General features: G+C 39.7%; 1 protein-coding gene across 1 annotated transcript in view; it reads left to right on the plus strand.

Moving 5' to 3' along the window:
• Nucleotides 1-21,176, plus strand: part of mao (monoamine oxidase) — a 101,765-nt gene extending 80,589 nt beyond the window's left edge. The window contains exons 8-17 of the mRNA XM_072914536.1: nucleotides 3,204-3,345; nucleotides 8,700-8,849; nucleotides 8,921-9,080; nucleotides 9,164-9,260; nucleotides 15,051-15,104; nucleotides 15,175-15,232; nucleotides 15,295-15,392; nucleotides 15,461-15,572; nucleotides 20,363-20,425; nucleotides 20,495-21,176. Coding sequence (XP_072770637.1) covers nucleotides 3,204-3,345; nucleotides 8,700-8,849; nucleotides 8,921-9,080; nucleotides 9,164-9,260; nucleotides 15,051-15,104; nucleotides 15,175-15,232; nucleotides 15,295-15,392; nucleotides 15,461-15,572; nucleotides 20,363-20,425; nucleotides 20,495-20,653 — 1,093 coding nt within the window. The 3' untranslated portion in view covers nucleotides 20,654-21,176. The remainder of the gene's footprint in view (nucleotides 1-3,203; nucleotides 3,346-8,699; nucleotides 8,850-8,920; nucleotides 9,081-9,163; nucleotides 9,261-15,050; nucleotides 15,105-15,174; nucleotides 15,233-15,294; nucleotides 15,393-15,460; nucleotides 15,573-20,362; nucleotides 20,426-20,494) is intronic.
• Nucleotides 21,177-23,153: the final 1,977 nt, after the last annotated feature.

The following is a 23,153-nucleotide window of genomic DNA, read 5'->3' on the forward strand; positions in this document are numbered from 1 at the left end:
TGAGCTTGCTTTTTTTGTCCCGACATTAAAGCAAAATACGAGTGGGTCGTTTGATAATTTGTCTTTTCTAGACGTTTCCTGCCACAACCACGATCACACTTAAATGACGCATGTGAAACTAACTACGCCAGAGCCCAGACCTAAAGACAAACAAGTGACAGTGATCATTAGTAGCAGTAAGTGGGCAAAACTATGATACACAATGTTCTGAAAATAAATAAATGAGGTCTATTAGATATAACACGAACAACTCTTTGCCTTGTCATCATGATGATTTTAAGCTACATTTTAAAACACTTGTGATCTAGCTCGGTGTTTTTCAACCACTGTGCAGTCTGGTGTGCCGTGGGAGATTATCTAAATTTACCTATTTGGGTTAAAAAAAAATTTTGCAAACCAGTAATTATAGTCTGCAAATGATGTGTTGTTGAGTGTCGGTGCTGTCTAGAGCTCGGCAGCGTAACCGTGTAATACTCTTCCATATCAGTAGGTGGCAGCAGGTTGCTAAAGTCGGAAACAGCGGGAGGCAGCGTGCAGGTAAAAAGGTATCTAATACCTAAGCGCTGCTGCCCTCTGGGAAGCGCTACAGGTGCATTAAAACCAAAACAAACAGGCTAAAGAACAGCTTCTTCCCCAGGGCCATAACCATCCTGAACGGACTGCCCCATTGTCCCTCATAACTGCCTTCTCTTCGGTGCAATAACCCATTCCACCAACCACCCTGTTTTTTGTTGTTGTTTTTTTTTTTTGTTTGTTTGTTTTTTTCATGTATATATTCATTTCACACCATATTCATTGCACTTCTACATTTTTTATATTTTTATATATTTGCACATTGTTTTTCTAGCATGCACACATCGCACTGTATGGAATGGCCTCAATCTCGTTACCTTGCGTAATGACAATAAAGCTGATTCTGATTCTGATTCTGATTCTAAACCTAAAATAAACAAAAGGTGAGTGAAAGAAAAGGCATTGAAGTTTAGGCAAGGCTATGCAGAACGAAACTAAAACTGAACTGGCTACAAAGTAAACAAAAACAGAATGCTGGACGACAGCAAAAACTTACTGTGGAGCAAAGACGGCGTCCACAAAGTACATCCCGACATGACATGACAATCGACGATGTCACCACAAAGAAGGATAAAAACAACAGAAATATTCTTCATTGCTAAAACAAAGTTTATGCGGGAAATATCGCTCAAAGGAAGCCATGAAACTGCAACAGGAAAATACCCCAAAAAAGAGAAAAAGCCACCAAAATAGGAGTGCAAAACAAGAACTAAAACACTACACACAGGAAAAAAAAACAAAAGTCAAAATGAGTCACGGCGTGATGTGACAGGTGGTGACAGTACTTTGAGTTAAGCGTTATATTAATGGTTATGGTTTATAGTGGCAACAATTACTTTTTACTGTCAACTGAGTTTCGTTTTTTAATGATTTCTGCTGGTGGTGTGCCTCCGGTTTTTTTTCAACGCAAAAAATGTGCCTCGGCTCAAAAAAGGTTGAAAAACACTGCTCTAGCTAATATGTACTGGATACTCTTTGGTGTCAATTTTGCGTACATTTTCCTCCAAAGCCACATTATAACCCGTTTTTTGGAGTCGTGTCTGGAAGATGTTGATTTGTGGAGGCGTTTCCAGATTGCAAATGAAACCACGCCCCCACCTTTTTAAAATAATCTTAATTTATCTTTTGAAAATGTACATATGCACTGTGCAGACAAACCTCACTACTATTTTTTTTTTATCACACATGATCGCAAATAAACTTCATTATATAGATTCACCCGGTCACAACATTAGGTACACCTTCATACTCTCTGATCGATTCAGGGGTCATATTATTATTATTATTATTGATTATTATTAATATTATTATAATAATAATAATGTAAACTCACTACACCGGTATGGTTTAGCGCTTTCATGGCGAGTTTACTGACCGATATAAGTAAGAACTTTACACTACTTTATATTAGAAATGGCAACAGCGGAGGATGAATGTCCCATGACAAGAAGATAGAGAAAAAGAAGAAGCTTATTCAATACGGCGCCGTCACGGAACACAAAGGCGGAAGCGCACAATTTTTCAGGATTTATGCAGATCCCAAATACAGATCAGCAGGTACCAGAAGATAAGAAAAGTTTCTTTTGCATAATATTGCGAAACAAAACGCCAGATAATATGTCTTACCTAGTACACAAGTTGACGCACAGTACAATCCATCAAGCGGTGCGGCTTCATAGCTTACCAAAGTCCTACTAAAACATTTTGATAGATTTTTGAGCGCCGTGTGTAATGGTCTATATTTTTCAATGGAACATATAAAATGTCGGTGTTGTTTACTTGAGTCTTATTGCCATCATAGTGCGGTACATTATATTTTATGTGTAATTGCCATCTACTGGTCACACTTATCATTACACCATGTACCAAATAAAATTGCTTCTAAGTCCGTAAGCAAAACCAGAATTATTCCGTACGTTAGGAGCACCGGGTTCAACCAAGGAAGGCACACATGACATACACAAAGCCTAACCAGGGCTGTTTTCTCTCAAGGAATTGTGAAATAAAATCATGTCTTCAGGCGATCAACACTGTACTGAAACCCAGAACATTCTACGCATTTCCCCAGTTTTAGTTTAGAGATAAGGAAAGATTGGCCTGGCCCACTAGGATCCCTCTTTATGTTTGTGAACTTCATAGTCTATACATTTAGAGTGATGTGATAATCAAACACTCTAGTCTAGAATGAAAGAGCAACACTATATAAGAGAATTGACAGAGTGTGTGTACCTTCAGTGCTGAATGATGAGCGGGGGCATAGTTTGGAGTGTTTTCTTTAGCTCGCTTTCCATGTTTATGTGCTCACTGTCCAGGTACTTGGAAAGGCGAACTGTCGAGTTTTGAGAAAAAAAAAGAATTTTAAGTGCGCCTTATAGTCTGGAAAATACGGTAATCTGTTTTATACCATTTCTCTGGTGACATCATCGGTTCTAATGGGGACCACCTCAACTTAAGTGTTTTGAGATAAGAGCAGTCTCTTGGCTAATTGTTGTGCATGCAAAACATTTATTTCCAATCATCCCCGCATTAGTTGACAGTGCTGAGAAGCTGAGTAGATGGTATTCATTGAATAAAAAGTCAAACACAATCCCAACCTGGTCCAACTCCAGTTTTTTTTTGTGTCCCCCGAGTGCCGCCCGCCGCTTCGGGACCTTGTTTGTCAACGTCAACGTGACCTCTGAACCCCAGGAGGTGTCGGCCCTCTGGTTCCTGTGGTACGTGAAGCAGTGTGGAGGAACCATGAGGATCTTCTCCACCACCAATGGAGGACAGGTAAGAACCGACCTCCTCGGTACACACGCTAGTTTGTGTTTTCAGGCCCGTCTAGGCGGCACCGTCCGCCCTCATACCCCTTTTCCAGTGTTGGCTCCGAGTTGGATTGCAGAGCTTTCATTTTCTATTGTCAAGGCACCAAGTGGTGTTTGGTATCATGGAGTAGAGTTCTGTCGCCACTCAAATCTGCCTAGCAACAAGGGCAACAGTTTTTGGAAGAAACCATGAAAAGACTAAATTAACACTATTAGGGCCAAGTTGAATTATTACGAAAATAAGGTCAACATATTAGGGAAGCAATTTTATTACAACAGCATTCATGACTATTACTTTTTTAGTGACACAAATGTAATATACTAAATTTCCAACACACATTTGTGTTGATATTACAAGTTTATTCTGTTAGCATCTGATCGGTTAATAATAATAACTCTATGGCCTAAAATATACTATACTATAATACATACTTGCCAACCTTGAGACCTCCGATTTCGGGAGGTGGGGGGTGGGGCATGGGGGGCGTGGTCGGGGGTGGGGTGGGGGCGTGCTTGGGGGCGTGGTTAAGATATATATATATATAAGAAATACTTGACTTTCAGTGAATTCTAGCTATATATATATATATTTTTTTTTATTTATTTTTTTTTTTATTACATATATATATATATATATATATATATATATATATGTATATATATAAATAAAAGAAATACTTGAATTTCAGTGTTCATTTATTTACACATATACACACACATAACACTCATCTACTCATTGTTGAGTTAAGGGTTGAATTGTCCATCCTTGTTCTATTCTCTGTCACTATTTCAGAACACACACATTATACAAATATACATTATAAAATCAATAAGAAAACGGGAGCTCTAATTTGGGAGTCTGAATTAGGATCAGAAGTTCCTATATAAACATTGCGCACTCACGTCGCCTTTTTGTATTGATTACTGCAGCTGTGCACTGGATTCATTCACAAATACAAACTACAATTCACAAACACTTTAGAGTTAGGCTCCACCATCAGAATGTGTACTTAAACTTATAAAGATCACATGGATATTATTCAGTGAGTTGATTCACCAAAACTAACCTGTTATACAGAAGGAAAAAGCACACAGGACGTTTCAATTGTTCACAGACTGGTCGCTCCCATCAGAATGACAAGACACTTCCGGTCTGCAGGTGATAGCATTCAATTGGGAAGAAACGCCCTACTGCCCCCTACTGACCAATGTGAATACTGATAAATGTGTAATGACAGCTCCAAAAACGAATTCAAACCACAAAATAAAATAAATAAATCAACACAAAAATGTGACACATTATGGGTGGGTCACATATGAATGTACAGTAGATGGCAGTATTGTCCTGTTTAAAAGTGTCACAACATTGCTGTTTACGGCAGACGAACTGCTTTACGGTAGACGAAAACTTGACTGCTGTTGTTGTGTGTTGTTACCGCGCTGGGAGGACGTTAATGAAACTGCCTAACAATAAACCCACATAAGAAACCAAGAACTCGCCCTCCATCATTAGCTGTTTATATTGTGGGAAAGCGGACGTGTGAACAGGCTGTCAACACGTCACTCAGGTCCTTATAGAGCTGGAGGGGGCGTGGCCTCCAGCTCCGCCTGAATTTCGGGAGATTTTCGGGAGAACATTTGTCCCGGGAGGTTTTCGGGAGAGGCGCTGAATTTCGGGAGTCTCCCGGAAAATTTTCTCATAAAATTACAACTTTATTCATTATAAGATAAATATTTTTTGACGATAGATAAATATTACAACTTTGTTCTTTCTGCACTGCAAAAAGTCAGAGTTCAAAAACAAGGAAAAAAAATACAAAAATGAGGGGTATTTTATTTGAACTAAGCAAAATTATCTGCCAATACAACAAGAAAATTTGGCTTGTCCAAAACAAGTCAAATTAGCTAACCTCAATGAACCCAAAAATACCTTAAAATAAGTATATTCTCACTAATAACAAGTGCACTTTTCTTGCTAGAAAAAAAAAAGAGACCTTTTTGCTCAATATGTTGAAAAATATTCTTAAATGAAGTAAATGCTAGTGCCATTATTTGACATAATGATATGCGCTCAGCATTACATTTACTTATACAAAAAACTAATTTATTGTTCTTAATGGCAATTCAACAAGGCAAGCGCTTGTTACTCTCGGGGTCTCCTAGCCGCTCAGGCAAATCACATGGTCTAAAAATGCATTTTCCATCGACAACATGACATCATCGCGTCAAGTGCGTGCTCTTTCAGTCAATTAGTGCCAAAAAAAATGTAATTGTAATTTTGAAGAATTTATCTGAATGTGCATGAACTATTTCTGTTCAAAATGGTTAGAAATGTAAAATGCTTAAATATTAACTGTCAGTTTACTGTACTGTGCCAACTGCACTACTATATGAGTACCTGTTTTCTATTGTTTCATTGAAAACAAAACAGCAAAGTCCATTTGGCTGTCATCGGTTTTAATTATGAGACACAATTTTGTCAAAGTCATGATTTTTTTTTTTTCATGCTTGAAATAAGAAATTATTACTTTAAAAAAGTAGTTTTTGTCACGTGGAGGTTCGTTCTTTCAGTGCAAAAGACGGCTCCGGACGACAGCGTGAAGGTAGGCTTGGATTTATTAAACATAAATAATCCAAACTACCACAAACAATACAACAACAAAAAAGACAAGCGTGCCTAAAACACAGGTGAAGCTACTACTTCGCAGAAACTATGGCCTGGACAAGGACAAAACTTACTTGGCATGACGGGACGTAAACAGTATGACATAATCAGCGAAGCCAGGCCGACTGACTGGCCAAGGTAACTTAAATAATGCCTCTGATTAGTGCTCGGGAAGCAGGTGAGCACTAATCAGAGACAGGTGAACACATAAGTCGCCATGGTTACAAAAGCAAACAAGGAAGCCTAAACGAGAACTAAAGAAGTCCAAAACTAACAGAACATAACTAAACAAAACATGATCCGGACCACGGATCATGACAGTTTTGTACTTGTGAGTGTTGATGACACAGCTTTGCAACACTTGATATTCTCGTTTCAAGCATGTTTTACTCAATATAGGTCATCAAATCTCAGCAACAAGCTGTAATATCTTACTGAGATCATTTAGGACCAAAACCCTTAGAACAAGTAAAACACTCGAACATAAAATTTGCTTAGTGAGAAGAATTGTCTTATCAGACAGAAAATAAGCAAATATCACCCTTATTTGAGATAATTAATCTTACTTAGATTTCACTTTTTTCAGTGTGGTAAAATTACGCCTTGAATTGAAAGGTATTTTGGTAAAATATCTACTTGTATCTTGGAATATGACAATACACTTACGTCTTGTCATTTTCCGACTTTACACTTGTAACTTTGCGACTTAATGGTCGTGATATTCCAACTGTATTCTTGTAACGATGCAGCGTTTAACATGTTTAAGCAAGAAACAACATCATCGTGACTTTTATTCTTGTAAAATGACCAAATATACATTCTCGTAACGTCACGCATAAAAGTACGTTAGTCGTAACATAACAAATTTTGTTCCTTTCTGGTAAAAACGACTAAATTTTCACATTTCAACTTTCATCTTGTAACATTAAGACAATATTCTTCTTAACCATATGTATATTTTCTTATTATTACAACTTAATTCTATGTAAATATATATATATATATATATATATATATATATATATATATATATATATATATATATATATATATATATATATATATATATATACACATACAGTATATATTGAATATGAATATGTTTTAGAGATGCGCGGTTTGCGGACACAACCGCGGAGTCCGCGGATTATCCGCGGGTCGGGCGGTTGAAATAAAAAAAAATTAGATTTTAAATAGATTCAGGCGGGTGGCAGTTAAACCAATTCGGAAATATATATACATAGTTAAATGTTGTTACCCACATACGAAAAACGAGCAGGCACCTGCAGCATATGCCACAACAGAAGAAGAAAACAAAAAGAGATGGCAACACCGGCTGCAAACGTGGTACGCGACAAACTAAAAAAGGGAATACTAAAGACCAGGGGAAAAAAAGGCCAGAAAAGTTCAGCGTGGACTCGTTTTTATGAGGTTGTAAATCAGGATGATAGTAATGCTGGCTACGTGATTTGCAAGAGCTGCGACGCTGTTTATGTCTACGACAGTCACAAAACCGGGACATCTAACATGGTGCATCACATTTGTGCAAAACCCCGAATCTCCACAAACACCCTGAGCATGAGCAGTTTCGTCCGCCGTGATCCCAGAAGAGTGCCACAGGATGTTAAAACAAGATAGAACGCAGCTGCCTGCAGCAGTTTGAGTGGCGCGAGCGCGCTTGGAGGTGCGCTCAGCGCGGCTCCCAGATGATTGCGCACTGGTGTGCGTCTGGGCCGTGACAGCGTGGCACGCATTGAATGCCTCTGCTGCATTGGATCAGTCTCCTTTCTTTAACAGGCAAAAGCTTTCTAACCTCACTAATGCCTTGCATCGTCTATATTAGATATATAACAACGGGCGGGTGGGGGATGGCGGGCGGGTGCGGTTTTGATTAAATGTTAGTTCGGGTGGATGGCGGATGGTTGACGACTTTTGTGATGCGGTTGCGGATGAAATAATTGCCTATCCGCGCATCTCTAATATGTATGTATGTGTGTGTGTGTATATATATATATATATATATATATATATATATATATATATATATATATATATATATATATATATATATATATATATATATAAGCAGTATTTATGTTCTGCTATTATGAACATATTCTCACTAACAATCACAACCTTTTTTTCAAAACATTAATACTTTGTTCTTGCAATATTAGAAATATATCATGATTATAGTCTCATAACATTATATATTTTTTATATGTATTATTTTCTTAACAATCACAAAATGTTACTCGTGACACTGCAAATGTATTCTTATAATATCAAATTATATAAGGATTGTATTCCAATACTTTCTGATTTCTTTTGTTATGAAACATTTTTGTAATATACAGATTTTGTATTTTTTAAAAACAGTCACTAGTCACAACCCTTTTTCCCAACATTGCAACTTCATGTATAATATTAGATCCATAATATAATATTTTCATAACAAAACCATTTTTTTTTTGCCTTGCAGCTTTTTTTTCATCATAAAACATTTTTTGTTAAAATATTATTTCACTGATAATTCCTTCCTAACATGTCAAAATGTACTTTTTCCTCTTAAAATTAGGAGTATGACAAGCATTTATATGAATATCACGACTCATTTTTGGGCCTTATTTCATGCGAGCTTGCATCTTTTCCAGGAGAGGAAGTTTGTGGGGGGCTCCAACCAGATCAGCGAGTGCATGGCCAGAGAACTGGGGGAGCGTGTCAAGCTGCAGTCCCCGGTCTACAGGATCGACCAGAGCGGGGACATGGTGGTGGTGGAGACCACAGACAAACAAACCTACAAGGTACCGTCACGGTTCACCGCCATCCCGTTCCTATCCTCCCCTGCTCTACGCTGCCATCTGCTGGTCCTCAGGCTAAGTACGTGATCGTGGCCACGCCTCCCGCGCTCAACTTGAAGATGCACTTCAACCCCGAGCTGCCCCCCCTGAGGAACCAGCTGATCAGCCGCGTCCCCATGGGCTCGGTCATCAAGTGCATGGTGTACTACAAAGAAAACTTCTGGAGGAAAAAGGGTACGTCAAAAGCCACCGAGGAGTGTTTTGTCATCTTTTCCTACTCGTGTCATGATGTCATCGTTCTTTGCAATCTGGTGCAGGTTTCTGTGGCACCATGGTGATCGAGGAGGAAGGGTCGCCCATTGGACTGACGCTGGACGACACAAAGCCCGACGGGACCGTGCCGGCCATCATGGGGTGAATAAAAACTGTCTGGAATAGGGGTGTAACGGTACACAAAAATTCCGGTTCGGTACGTACCTCGGTTTAGAGGTCACGGTTCGGTTCATTTTCGGTACAGTAAGAAAACAACAAAATATACACTTTTGGGTTATTTATTTACCAAATTTGTAAAATCTTCCACTAAAAATATTGTTCTTAGTGGAATATTTGATGTGAAGTATTGGGAACCTTGGATAGGTCAATAATTCATAATAACATTGATTTTGATTCAATATTATGTTTTGAACAATGACAGTTTGAAAGAAAAAAAAAAAGGCTTTGTTTTATTAGTCAATCAATCAATCATCAATCAATGTTTATTTATATAGCCCTAAATCACAAGTGTCTCAAAGGGCTGCACAAGCCACAACGACATCCTCGGTACAAAGCCCACATAAGGGCAAGGAAAAACTCACCCCAGTGGGACGTCGATGTGAATGACTATGAGAAACCTTGGAGAGGACCGCATATGTGGGTAACCCCCCCCCCCCTCTAGGGGAGACCGAAAGCAATGGATGTCGAGTGGGTCTGACATAATATTGTGAGAGTCCAGTCCATAGTGGATCCAACATAATAGTAAGAGTCCAGTCCATAGTGGATCCAACATAATAGTAAGAGTCCAGTCCATAGTGGGGCCAGCAGGACACCATCCCGAGCGGAGACGGGTCAGCAGCGCAGAGATGTTTCCAGCCGATGCACAGGCGAGCGGTCCACCCCGGGTCCCGACTCTGGACAGCCAGCACTTCATCCATGGCCACCGGACCTGTGCCCCCCCCCCCCCCTCAAGGAAAAGGGGAGCAGAGGAGAAAAGAAAAGAAACGGCAGATCAACTGGTCTAACAGGGGGGCTATTTAAAGGCTAGAGTATACAAATGAGTTTTAAGTTTTAGTCAACATTGCAACTTTTTCTAAATTACATTTAACCCTTAAGCTTTTTTATTTCACTTTTGTTATGTTTTTGTTTATTTTAATAGTATTTTTAGAATGTGCCGGGGGCCTTTGAAACCTTAGCTGTGGGCCGCAAATGGCCTCCGGGGCACACTTTTGACACCCCTGCTATAGACAGGCATGTGATTTTTCCGTCTAAAGTCGGAATTCCGTCTTTTTTAATCTCGGGGGGAAAAAAATAATTATCTCCCGTTTTTCCGTTTTTTTTTTCCGACCCTAAATCAAGATTCGAGACGTAGTTTATATTACGCCGTAGTTGATTGGTCGATATGTTCCTTGTGACCAATCAGGACATCTGTTATGAATGATGACGTTAATAACGTCATCATTCATAATGGTTATTCCCGCCCTTTTCCATATGTAAACGATGTCGGTTCTCGAGAGAAAGGACGCTTTACGAGTAAAAGAAATTGATAAACATGTCAAAAATAAGTTTCGATGGGACTGGATGGAAAGGGAAATCACTGATACTGTTGGGAAGAAGGAAGTTACGACTTTGTTCGGTGATTTTATTCGGAAAATCGATCGACCCGGAAAGGTTTTGTGCACGTGTTGTCATGATAATATTGACTATGGATCACGAGGTTTCAAGGCTTTGGAAGTACATGCGAAACGGCAAAAACATATGAAACAACTTGAAGCAAGGTATGTTCTATTAATGATGTTTTCATGTCTTTAAACACTAAAATATTTTCTTCAAATGGTGCTGTCTTTGTTAATTTTAGCATATGGTGAAAAACCAGGAACTTCGGGGGGTGTCCCCCAGACCCCCGGAAGTTTTTTCAGTCTTTTTCATTGTGGTCAAATCACATGCCTGTTTAGATAATGAAAAATTAAATGTGATAAATCTATGGATAAAAAGCAGAGCCTGGCGACGCATGCGCGTTTATCATAACTCTCTCTCTCTCTCTGTCTCTGCCCCCTCCCTCACCAATGCTGCTGCACGCACAATTTGTTTTGTTTTTAACCCCTTCTTAACCCTGAACGTACATTGAAAATACACGCAACCATAACTCAAAATGCCGGACATTTGAGGTATTTAAGAAACCCCGCCCTGACAGCCCCGCAAAAGAGGACATGTCCGGTGAAAAGAGGACGTATGGTCAGTCTATCGTAGCCCGTTAGCTGCTAGCATGCCGTGTGTTGTGCCTCGGTGTCCATTGTTTACACAACATGTGTTACGCTACTTAATATGTCCGTGTGGAAACTCGTTCGGTACATCTCCGAACCGAACCGGAACCCCCGTACCGAAACGGTTCAATACAAATACACGTACCGTTACACCCCTAGCTGTTAGCAAAGAAAAATCCATATGTTAGCCACACAGTCTTATAAGCCGCAGGGTTCAAAGCGCTGGAAAAAAGTAGTGGCTTATAGTCCGGAAAATACGCTAATGAGGAAAAAAAGGTGAACATTTCAAAATTAAAATACTACAAACATTATTTATCAAAACGTAGTGCGAGCTTTGTATTATAAGTGACAAAATGGTTTTATTATTGGTTATTGCTATCAACAATTCCGCTTTTTCTCAATTCATTACATCCTTTTGTCCTACATTTTTACTGTTGTTTTTTTTCCGACAATATGCATACCTGCCAACTACTCCGGTTTTCCCGTAATTAGTACGGTTTTCATCAACCTATTCCGGGTTACGGTTGCAGTGATAAAAAATACGGTTTTTCATTAATTACATTTTTTTTTTTTTTTTAAGTTTTATTCACGAAATCGCGTAACAACAATGACAATCGACACTGCTTCCCGTAACTTCCTATCGAGCCATTCCGAATGCCATGCGCGAGGCTATTTATAGCACCGCTGCCAAGCACGAGGCACCAGTTGCCATTGTTTCCAAACGAGCGAACGATCATGGAATCAGCCAGAGAAAAATCGCATACGAGTCTTAAACCGAAAAGAAAACTGCAGTCATTCCGTGAAGAATATTCAAAAGCCTATCCGGGAATAATTATCCGTTCCAAAAAGGGTGAAAACTACGCGAATTGCACCTTGTGCAGACAAGATTTTTCGATCGGACACGGAGGAATTAGCGATGTAAAAGACCACGTTGGGACAAAAAAACACAAGTCTAATGCCGTTGCTAAATTTGGATTTTAGCCACAAAAAGGTAATGACACCAATGTTATCTATTGGAATTGTTTAGTACTGTTATATACTGTTAAAAGTGTTTATACTATTTATGCTTTCAAGTCCAAGTTGAAGAAATCTTGTTAAATGTTGACAGCATAACTACCAAAATACAGAAATATGTCCTTAATATTTTTGCAGTGCTATTTCTGTTGAAAAGTTAAAATGATCACATTAGAGATGTGATGTGCCACTTTTCAAGTGTCTGATGGCTTAAATTCATTTTCATTAATTTTTCATATTTTGAATTCTTTTGAAAGGCTTACAAAAAAACTACATTTGAATTGTAATTCCATGCTATTGACAGGACTATTAATTTTAATGAAGTTAGCTTACCATGTTTACAGTATGATAATTGTGATAGAAATGTGAATTTTAGGCACAGAATATTTTTTACAATTGAACAAGGCAGTAGATTATACAAGCTTGGACAGAAAGTTAATAATGACACCAATTGTTTTTTTATGGAATTGTTTAGTACTGTTTTACCATTTGTTTACTGTAAAAAGTGTTTATACTGTTTATACTTTCAATTAACAAATTGAAGTCTTGTGAAAGGTTGACAGGATAACTGGCATTAACTGTCAAAATAATTTCAAACTATTGAAGTTAGCTTACAGAATAAACATGTCAATCAACCCATATGATTTTTGCTGTAATATTTTTGTTTTGAAAAGTCACTGTGACTGATAGAAAAGTGATGGTTTTAGCAACATTTTAACCTGTCTGAATACAATCAATCATTTTGCGTCGGGGGGCGAACCTGAACCCCCCACCAGGACTTTGTCCTGGACCTACCGGGGCCTGCGGCCCCTGGACCCTGGCTACTAGGTTTTTCTGATTTCAAAAGTTAGCAGGTATGAATATGTGACGGACCAACAACACCCGAGCTTTGGTTCGCAAATGGCCCCCTGGCCGCACTTTGGACACATTTGAAATAACTAATAACAGTACACGTTGTCACCTACTGTATAACACAAAGTTGTGTCTTTAAAACATATGTATTGTCTGGTTTTTTTCTTTTTTACAAAATGAAAAACATATCAAAATGGCCACCGCATACTCTGACTTTTCATTAGGCGGCCCTTGATGGAAAAAGTTCGCACACCCCTGGTGTATAATATAAGACTGTGGAGGTACTTCCCTGTAGTTCCACTGTTAGACCCAGCACCGGAGCCAAGCGTGTAGGTTTTAACAAGGTTTTAATCATCAGATTGTTTTCAGCAAGTTCTCTCTCAAGCAGGACGCAACTTTTCAGCCACGCCCGTAACCTCTCTCCCCCTCCTGCTCCCGGCCGCTTACTGTTAAAGACAACAGATGATTTGATCACCACGTACCACCTGTGAAATCTAATCACCTGCCAGCTGTGTCTCGCCGTCCCGCACATGCCCCGCCCCTAGCCGATGGTGCTCCGCCCTCAACACCATAGACCAGGGGTCGGCAACCTTTACCAGTCAAAGAGCCATTTTGACCAGTTTCACAGTTTCAGAAATTAAAGTTAACAATGGGAGCCACACATTTTTTGGGAAATTTACAATGAAATAACACTGACTACACAGTTTTTTTTTTTTCCTGTGCTATGTATAAAACCAAGGGTCTCAGACACGCGGCCCACACCTTGATATGGAAATTGAATGTTAGTGCGGCCCGCGGGTTTTATATGAATGGCACTTGGCAGCGTCATGCGTGACGTGATGGTACAGCATTCAACACCCACTACAACCAGCGTGCCTGATCAGCTACATGTTGTATGAGGCTTCTGCTTGCTCACGTAGGCGACAGCAAAGCATACTTGTTCAACAACCACACAGGTTACACTGACGGTGGCGGTATAAAAAAAAAACTTTAACACTCTTACTAATAATGCGCCACACTGTGAACCCACACCAAACGAGAATGACAAACACATTTCGGGAGAACACAACAGAACAAATACCCAGAATCCCATGCTGCCCTAACTCTTCCGGGCTACATTATACACCCCCGCTACCACCTCAACCGACGCACAGGGGATGGGGGTTGATGTGTGAGGGAGCAGGGTTGGGGTGGTGGCGGGGTTTGGTGGTAGCAGGGGTGTATAATGTAGCCCGGAAGAGTCAGGGCTGCATGGGATTCTGGGTGTTTGTTCTGTTGTGTTAAGGTGCAGATGTTCTCCCGAAATGTGTTTGTCATTCTTGTTTGGTTTTGGTTCAAAGTGTGGCGCATTATTAGTAAGAGTGTTAAAGTTGTTTTATATGGCCACCGTCAGTGTAACCTGTGTGGCTGTTGACCAAGTATGCCTTGCTGTCACGTACGTGTGCAGGCAGAAGATGCATACTGTATAACAAGGGTTTGGGCTGGCACGCTGTTAATACAGATTGTAGAGGGCGCCAAATACTGTACCATTATGGCACGCCCTTATTATAACTGTAAGAGTGAAAATCGGAGAATAGTAATCACAGGAGTTTTCCGCGAGAGGCACTGAAATCCGGAAGTCTCCGGGGAAAATCGGGTGGGTCGGCAAGTAAGCTGCTGAGCCGCATCAGAGTGATCAAAGAGCCGCATGCGGCTCCGGAGCCGCGGGTTGCCGACCCCTGCCATAGACAGAGGCGGTGACCTTTGCTCCTGCAAGCGCGCTGATCACACACTCCCTCCACAAAGACGTTTTGCAATAATTCCATTTATTTCCCTCTGGCAGATTCATCCTTGCCCGCAAATGCAGGAAGCTGTGTGGCCTCACCAAAGAGGAGAGGTATGGTCGTCGCCATGGAGACAAAAGATCAGCGCAAAGTTCCGCGCCACAAATGTCCTTGTGTCTTCAGGTTCAAGAGGATCTGCGAGATCTACGCCAAAGTGCTGGGCACTGACGAGGCTCTGCATGTGAGTGTGTGCTCACCAGACACGTTCCGGAAGAGTGTCCTTATTCCCGCTGTGTCCACCAGGCGGTCCACTACGAGGAGAAGAACTGGTGTGAAGAGGAGTACTCGGGAGGATGCTACACAGCCTACTTCCCCCCAGGGATCCTCACGCAGTTTGGAAGGTAACATGGCAGTGGCGAGCTCGAATCCGCACACGGGTTAGTAACGCCGGTTTGTGTCCGCCCTGCAGGGTCCTGAGGGAGCCCGTGGGAAGGTTGCACTTTGCGGGGACCGAGACCGCCACCGAGTGGAGTGGCTACATGGAGGGGGCGGTCCAGGCCGGAGAAAGGGCAGCAAGAGAGGTCAGGACACGATGTTTGCCTTTACTTGAACTCGTCTTTACCAGACTGTACTCACGTGAAAAGATTCAGGGGTTGCGTGAATTCACCGGCTCCAATTTGAGAGCAAGCTGCAACGAAGGAGTGAAGTGAATTATATTTATATAGCGCTTTTCCTCTAGTGACTCAAAGCGCTTTACATAGTGAAAGCCAATATCTAAGTTACATTTGAACCAGTGTGAAGGTGCAGCAAAACAGAATTAAACAGGAAGTACAACCAAAATAAGAGCACCAGGACAGGAAATGACAACAGAACACAGGACTATAACAAGTTTAAACATGACCGATATGTTTGGATGGGGAAAGTGGAAGGGTGTCCCACAGGGCTCTATGCTAGAGCCTTGCTAAGTTTGTGTGCTCTCATCGCTCCACTTTTCCTGCCGTCCTTTCGAAGATAATGTTGTTGTATGGCAGGAAAGAGCCTCCTCTCCTGCAGCTTATGGAGAAGAGCATCTAAATGCACCTGCTGCCATGCTAACGCTATTAGCATCACGTGATAGCCACTCCAGCATGATCTATAACGAGGTTTCGCTGGCACTCCTCCGCTATCACCAGGGATCAGCTTTGCTCGGTGAGCCCGCTCGGAAGACGTCCTTTCTACCTTAATTCACTTTGTTGCCGGAAAACTGGAAGCCGCCGGTCATTAGTGACTCCACCCGCCGAATCTCAGGAAGACCGCGTCGTAGTTTTGTATACTTGAAGTGGCTTGAATACAAAACCCCAAAACCAGTGAAGTTGTCACGTTGTGTAAATGGTAAATAAAAACAGAATACAATGATTTGCAAATCCTTTTCAACTTATATTCAATTGAATAGACTGCAAAGACAAGATATTTCATGTTCCAACTGGTCAACTTTATTTTTTTTGCAAATATTAGCTCATTTGGAAACTTTTTCAAAAAAGCTGGCACAAGTGGCAAAAAAGACTGAGAAAGTTGAGGAATGCGCATCATGATTGGGTATAAAAGCAGAATCCATGAAATGCTCAGTCATTCACAAACAAGGATGGGGCGAGGGTCACCACTTTGTCGACAAATGCGTGAGCAAATTGTCGAACAGTTTAAGAACAACCTTTCTCAACCAGCTATTGCAAGGAATTTAGGGATTTCACCATCTACGCTCTGTAATATCATCAAAAGTTTCAGAGAATCTGGAGAAATCACTGCACGTAAGTGGCAATACCCGTAACTTTGGATCCCTAAGGCGGTACTGCATCAAAAAGCGACATCAGTGTGTAAAGGATATCACCACATGGGCTCAGGAACACTTCAGAAAACCACTGTCAATAACTACAGTGTGTCGCTGCATCTGTAAGTGCAAGTTAAAACTCTACTATGCAAAGCGAAAGCCATTTATCAACAACACCCAGAAACACCGCCGGCTTCGCTGGGCCTGAGCTCATCTAAGATGGACTGATACAAAGTGGAAAAGTGTTCTGTGGGTCTGACGAGTCCACATTTCAAATTGTTTTTGGAAACTGTGGACGTCGTGTCATCCGGAACAAAGAGGAAAAGAACCATCCGGATTGTTATAGGCGCAAAGTTGAAAAGCCAGCATGTGTGATGGTATGGGGGTGTATTAGTGCCCAAGACATGGGTAACTTACACATCTGTGAAGGCGCCATTAATGCTGAAAGGTACATACAGGTTTTGGAGCAACATATGTTGCCATCCAAGCAACGTTATCATGGACGCCCCTGCTTATTTCAGCAAGACAATGCCAAGCCATGTGTTACAACAGTGTGGCTTCATAGTAAAAGAGTGCGGGTACTAGACTGGCCTGCCTGTAGTCCAGACCTGTCTCCCATTGAAAATGTGTGGCGCATTATGAAGCCTAAAATACCACAACAGAGACCCCCGGACTGTTGAACAACTTAAGCTGTACATCAAGCAAGAATGGGAAAGAATTCCACTTCAAAAAATGTGTCTCCTCAGTTCCCAAAAGTTTACTTAGTGTTGTTAAAAGGAAAGGCCATGTAACACAGTGGTAAAAATGCCCCTGTGCCAACTTTTTTAGCAATGTGTTGCTGCCATTAAATTCTAAATGAATGATTATTTGCCAAAAAAAAAAAAGAAGTTTCTCATTTCCAACATTAAATATCTTGTCTTTGCAGTCTATTCAATTGAATATAAGTTGAAAAGGATTTGCAAATCATTGTATTCTGTTTTTATTTACCATTTACACAACGTACTGGTTTAGGTTTTTGTACCATTCTTCTACTTCTGACACACGATGCAATTCTCGTTTTGTGTCTTTCGCTGTTCGCTTATTTATTCATCGACGTGTCTTCTGATGGCAGCATTCTCGTCTTGTCGTCCCACTTGTGGAGGAGAGCGTGGCTTTTTGCAAACACTGATGCATTTTGTATGAAGACATTTGTCAAACCAACCAAAACAAACATGACATGAATAGTTGAAACCTGACAAACCTTGTTTTGGAATGAAGAATTTGTGGGGCATAATCATTTGTGCCCATCCTCCACAATCCTCAGAGACAAAGAACACATGTGTCTGTCTCTTTTTTGTGCGTCTTAAATAGTCTAAGAGACAATGCGGGTAATGAGGATTCTGCCTATAAAGAACTCTAAAAAAAACATCAACAACGCTCCATTTACATGCAGTGGCTTCCATACTAAAACCAAGCAATAGCGAGAGTGGTGGTAGGAGCTAACGCCGAGGAACTACTTTTCGTTCGTAGTAACAAAGCGCCTCACACTGCTTCTCCGGCCACTACCAAGAGGGAAGCTCGCTACCGAGATGCTGCTGAATCGCCTCTGAGTTGATAAAAGTTCATGCTGGATTATAAATCATGCTTCTCACTTGTGTAGTATTTATATATTGTACATATATACCTGTACTTATATGTATATATATATATATATATATATATATACCGTATTTTTAAAAATATAAAAATATTTTTTTTGCAAACCAGTAATTATAGTCTGCAAATGATGTGTTGTTGTTGAGCTCGGCAGAGTAACCGTGTAATACTCTTCCATACCAGTAGGTGGCAGTCGGTAGCTAATTGCTTTGTAGATGTTGCAAACAGCGTAAAAAGGTGTCTAATGCTTAAACCAAAATTAAACAAAAGGTGAGTGCCTCTAAGAAGAGGCATTGAAGCTTAGGGAAGGCTATGCAGAACGAAACTTCAACTGAACTGGCTACAAAGTAAACAAAAACAGAATGCTGGACGACAGCAAAGACTTACTGCGGAGCAGAGACGGCGTCCACAATGTACACCCGAACATGACATGACAATCTACAATGTCCCCACGAAGAAGGGTGAAAACAACTGAAATATTCTTGATTGCTAAAACAAAGTAGATGCGGGGAATATCGCTCAAAGGAAGACATGAAACTGCTACAGGAAAATACCAAAAAAAAAAGAGAAAAAGCCACCAAAATAGGAGCGCAAGACAAGAACTAAAACACTACACACAGGAAAACAGCAAAAAAGTCCAAATAAGTCAGGGTGTGATGTGACAGTACACCTACTTTGAGACAAGAGCTATATTGATGCATGCTTGGTTATGCTTTAAAGTCATATCCAACAATTGCGACAACGACTTTTTACTGTCAACTGAGTTTCCTTTTTTAATGATTTCTGCTGGTGGTGTGCCTCCGCATTTTTGTCAACGCAAAAATTGTGCCTTCAAGGTTCAAGGTTCAAGGTTCAACTTTATTGTCCCCGCGGGGAAATTTGTCTTGGGCACAGTGCATCATTGCTTTCTTAACATACCCAAAAACAACAGAACAAAAACACAAGCACAGACACAACCACAACCACACAACTAACATTTAAACATCAGAACATGGAGCTTGATAGACATAGGTGGCACTTTGATGTAGGCATACAATCTACAGTATGGAGATAAAGATAAAGTACCAATGTGCATTGCACTAGAGCTCATGGATAAAGTGCTGTGTGCTAAAGTGCTTAGTTCTAAAGTGCTATGTGCTAAAGTGCTATGTGCTAAAAAAAGTGCTAACCTATGTATTAAAATGTTATTGCACATTGTTGGTCAGCTTAATGGAGGCTGGGACAAATGATAATTTAAGGCGGTTAGATTTGCATAGTGGGACCCGGAGTCTTCTCCCTGATGGCAGGGTTCCATATTCAGGAAAGAGTGGGTGTTGTGAGTTGGAAATAATTTTCTTAGCTTTTTTCCTAACTGCCTGCTCATAGATGCTCTGTATAGGCTCATATTCTTTCCTCCCTACGATTTTCATTGCCGTTTTATGCATGCCGGCCAGTTTGCTTTTTAGCTTAACGGTTAGGTTGCCAAACCATGAGGTGATCCCGTATCTAATGATGCTCTCTACAATGGCACGGTAGAAAATCATCATGATGTGGCTGCTTACGCCGTACAATCTTAATCTTCGCAAAAAAATATAGCCTCTGTTGCAGTCTATTGCACAGTTTGTCAATATGTGGCTCAAAAAAGGTTGAAAATCACTGTTTTACTCAATATAGGTCATCAAATCTCAGCAACAAGCTGTAATATCTTACTGAGATCATTTAGGACCAAAACACTTAAAACAAGTAAAACACTCTAACATAAAATCTGCTTAGTGAGAAGAATGATCTTATCAGACAGAAAATAAGCAAATATCACCCTTATTTGACATATTTCATCTTACTTAGATTTCAGTTGTTGCAGTGCACCTTTTACTGCAGTGCCATCTTCTGGATGTTGTAGGGTACTGCCCCCATATGGCCACTATGACGTCATCATAAGATGTTGTGTTCCAGGTCTTGTGTGAAATGGGTCAAATCAGTCGCAGTCAGATCTGGCAGACGGAACCCGAGTCCACGGTGAGAAAAGCCTCTAAAGACACGTGTCATGTGACTGAAGACCCTCTAACCCCTCCTCCTACCAAACAGGAAGTGGTGGCGCTCCCCTTTGAGACCACCTTCTGGGACAGGAACTTGCCATCAGTGGGCGGAGTCTTCAAGCTGATGGGCGTCACCACCGTGCTGTGCGTGGTCGCCACGGCGGCCGGCGTGGTCGCCTACAAGAAGGGGCTCCTCCCGCGCTGTTAAGGGCCCCCCGCCCAGGAGCCCCTGTCCGGTCCCGTGTGGCTGGACACGCACGGCGAGGAACACGTAGCAACACGGAACTTTTGAAGTGGTTTTAAAAAAAAAAAAAAAACACACCATCTTTACGACTCCGTGCACTGCCAGCCATGTTTACTTTCATGATCACCTGGGATTTTTTCTAGCTGCGCGTGTGTGTGTGTGTGTGTATGTGTGTGTGTGTGTGCGTGTGCGTGTGTGTGAGTGTGCGTGTGCGTGTCAAATTACCTCTGCTGATTATTTTAGGTGCTGATTAATAGTGCTGATGCAGCATTTGTGCCACGGCAAGACAAGTCACACAGGAAGTTGAACGACACGTCTGGTACTCTCTCCTTCTTTGTTTAATTCTATTTGTTAACCAGTCCTTATCAAAGCCATACAAAAACTAGAGGCATTGTTTAACGTTTTTAAAAATGTTTTGTATAATTTATCAGTACGGAGCCCCTAAAGGGACATGGGGGAAATTATTTTATATATATATATATATATATATATATATATATATATTATTTTTTTCTTTATAACTTTATAAAAAGTTTTTCGTGCGCACAAGATACATGTGTAAAAAAGTGTAAATTTTTTTTATAATTTTTTATAATTTTTTTTTTTTTAGACATGCATCTCGTGCGCACGAGATACATGTGTAAAAAAAAATATTAATTAATTAATTTTTTTTTTTTTTTTTTTAGACATGTATCTCGTGCGCATGTCTAAAAAAAATGTTTTTTTACAACTTTATAAAAAATTTCTCGTGCGCACAAGATACATGTGTAAAAAAGTGTAAAAAAAATACAAAAAAATTTTTTAGACATGCATCTCGCGCGCACGAGATACACGTGTAAAAAAAAAATTAATTTATTTTTTTTATTTTTTTATTTTTTTAGACATGTATCTCGTGCGCATGTCTAAAAAAAATTATAACTTTTTTTTTTTTTTAACAACTTTATAAAAAGTTTCTCGTGCGCACAAGATACATGTGTAAAAAAGTGTAAAAAAAATTATAATTTTTTTTTTTTTTTTTTTTTTTTAGACATGCATCTCGTGTGCACGAGATACAGGTGTAAAAAAAATATTAATTTTTTATTTTTATTTTTTTAGACATGCATCTCGTGCGCATGTCTAAAAAAAAAATTATAAAATTTTTTTTTTTTTTTTTACAACTTTATAAAAAGTTTCTCGTGCGCACAAGATACATGTGTAAAAAAGTGTAAAAATAATTTTTAATTTGTTTTTTTTTTTTTTTTTTTTTAGACATGCATCTCGTGCGCACGAGATACATGTGTAAAAAAATATAAAAAAAATTTTTTATTTTTTTATTTTTTTAGACATGTATCTCGTGCGCATGTCTAAAAAAAAAATTATAACATTTTTTTTTTTTTTTTTTACAACTTTATAAAAAGTTTCTCGTGCGCACAAGATACATGTGTAAAAAAGTGTAAAAACATTTTTTTTTTTTTTTTTTTTTTTTTTTAGACATGCATCTCGTGCGCACAAGATACAGGTGTAAAAAAAATATTAATTTTTTTTTTAAAAATTTTTATTTTTTTAGACATGTATCTCGTGCGCATGTCTAAAAAAAATTATACAACTTTACAACTTTATAAAAAGTTTCTCGTGCGCACGAGATACATGTCTAAAAAAAAAAAAAAATTATTTAAAATTTTTTTTTCCCCCATGTCCCTTTAAGGGCTCCGTATATCAGAGTAAATCCATCCGGTGATTTTTTTTTAAATATTTAAAGTAAAAGCATGTATTTGTCAACATATTTTAAAGATAAAGTACCCATGATTGTCACACAAACACACTAGGTGTGGCGAAATTATTCTCTGCATTTGACCCATCACCCTTGATCACCCCCTGGGAGGTGAGGGGAGCAGTGAGCGGCAGCGGTGGCTGCACCCGGGAATCATTTTTGGTGATTTAACCCCCAATTCTAACCCTTGATGCTGAGTGTCTTTATACAAATGTAATTATCCCAGCAGACACAAGACATGAAAACAACGTTGAGAACTTGTTGAATTAGGTCCTGACGTTGAACAACTCAAATTCAACGTTGAAACAACATACGTTTTGACAACGTTTAATCAATGTCAGGTTGTGACGTTGATTTGACCATTGAAATTTGGTCATTTCCCAACCAATATTCTACAATTCAAACATAACGTTGAAACGACATGCTTTTTGACAACGTTTAATCAATGTTGAGTTCTGACGTCGATTTGATCTTTGAATTTTGGTAATTTCCCAGCCAATATTCTACACTCAAATACATTGTTGAAACAACATGCTTTTTGACAACGCTTAATCAATGTTGGGTTCTGACGTTGATTTGATATTTGAATTTTGGTAATTTCCCAACCAATATTCTACAACTCAAATACAACGTTAAAACAACATGCTTTTTGACAAGGTTTAATCAATGTCAGGTTGTAACGTTGATTTAACCATTGAATTTTGGTAATTTCCC

This window comes from Nerophis lumbriciformis, linkage group LG13, assembly GCF_033978685.3.
Source record: "Nerophis lumbriciformis linkage group LG13, RoL_Nlum_v2.1, whole genome shotgun sequence".
NCBI lineage: Eukaryota > Metazoa > Chordata > Actinopteri > Syngnathiformes > Syngnathidae > Nerophis > Nerophis lumbriciformis.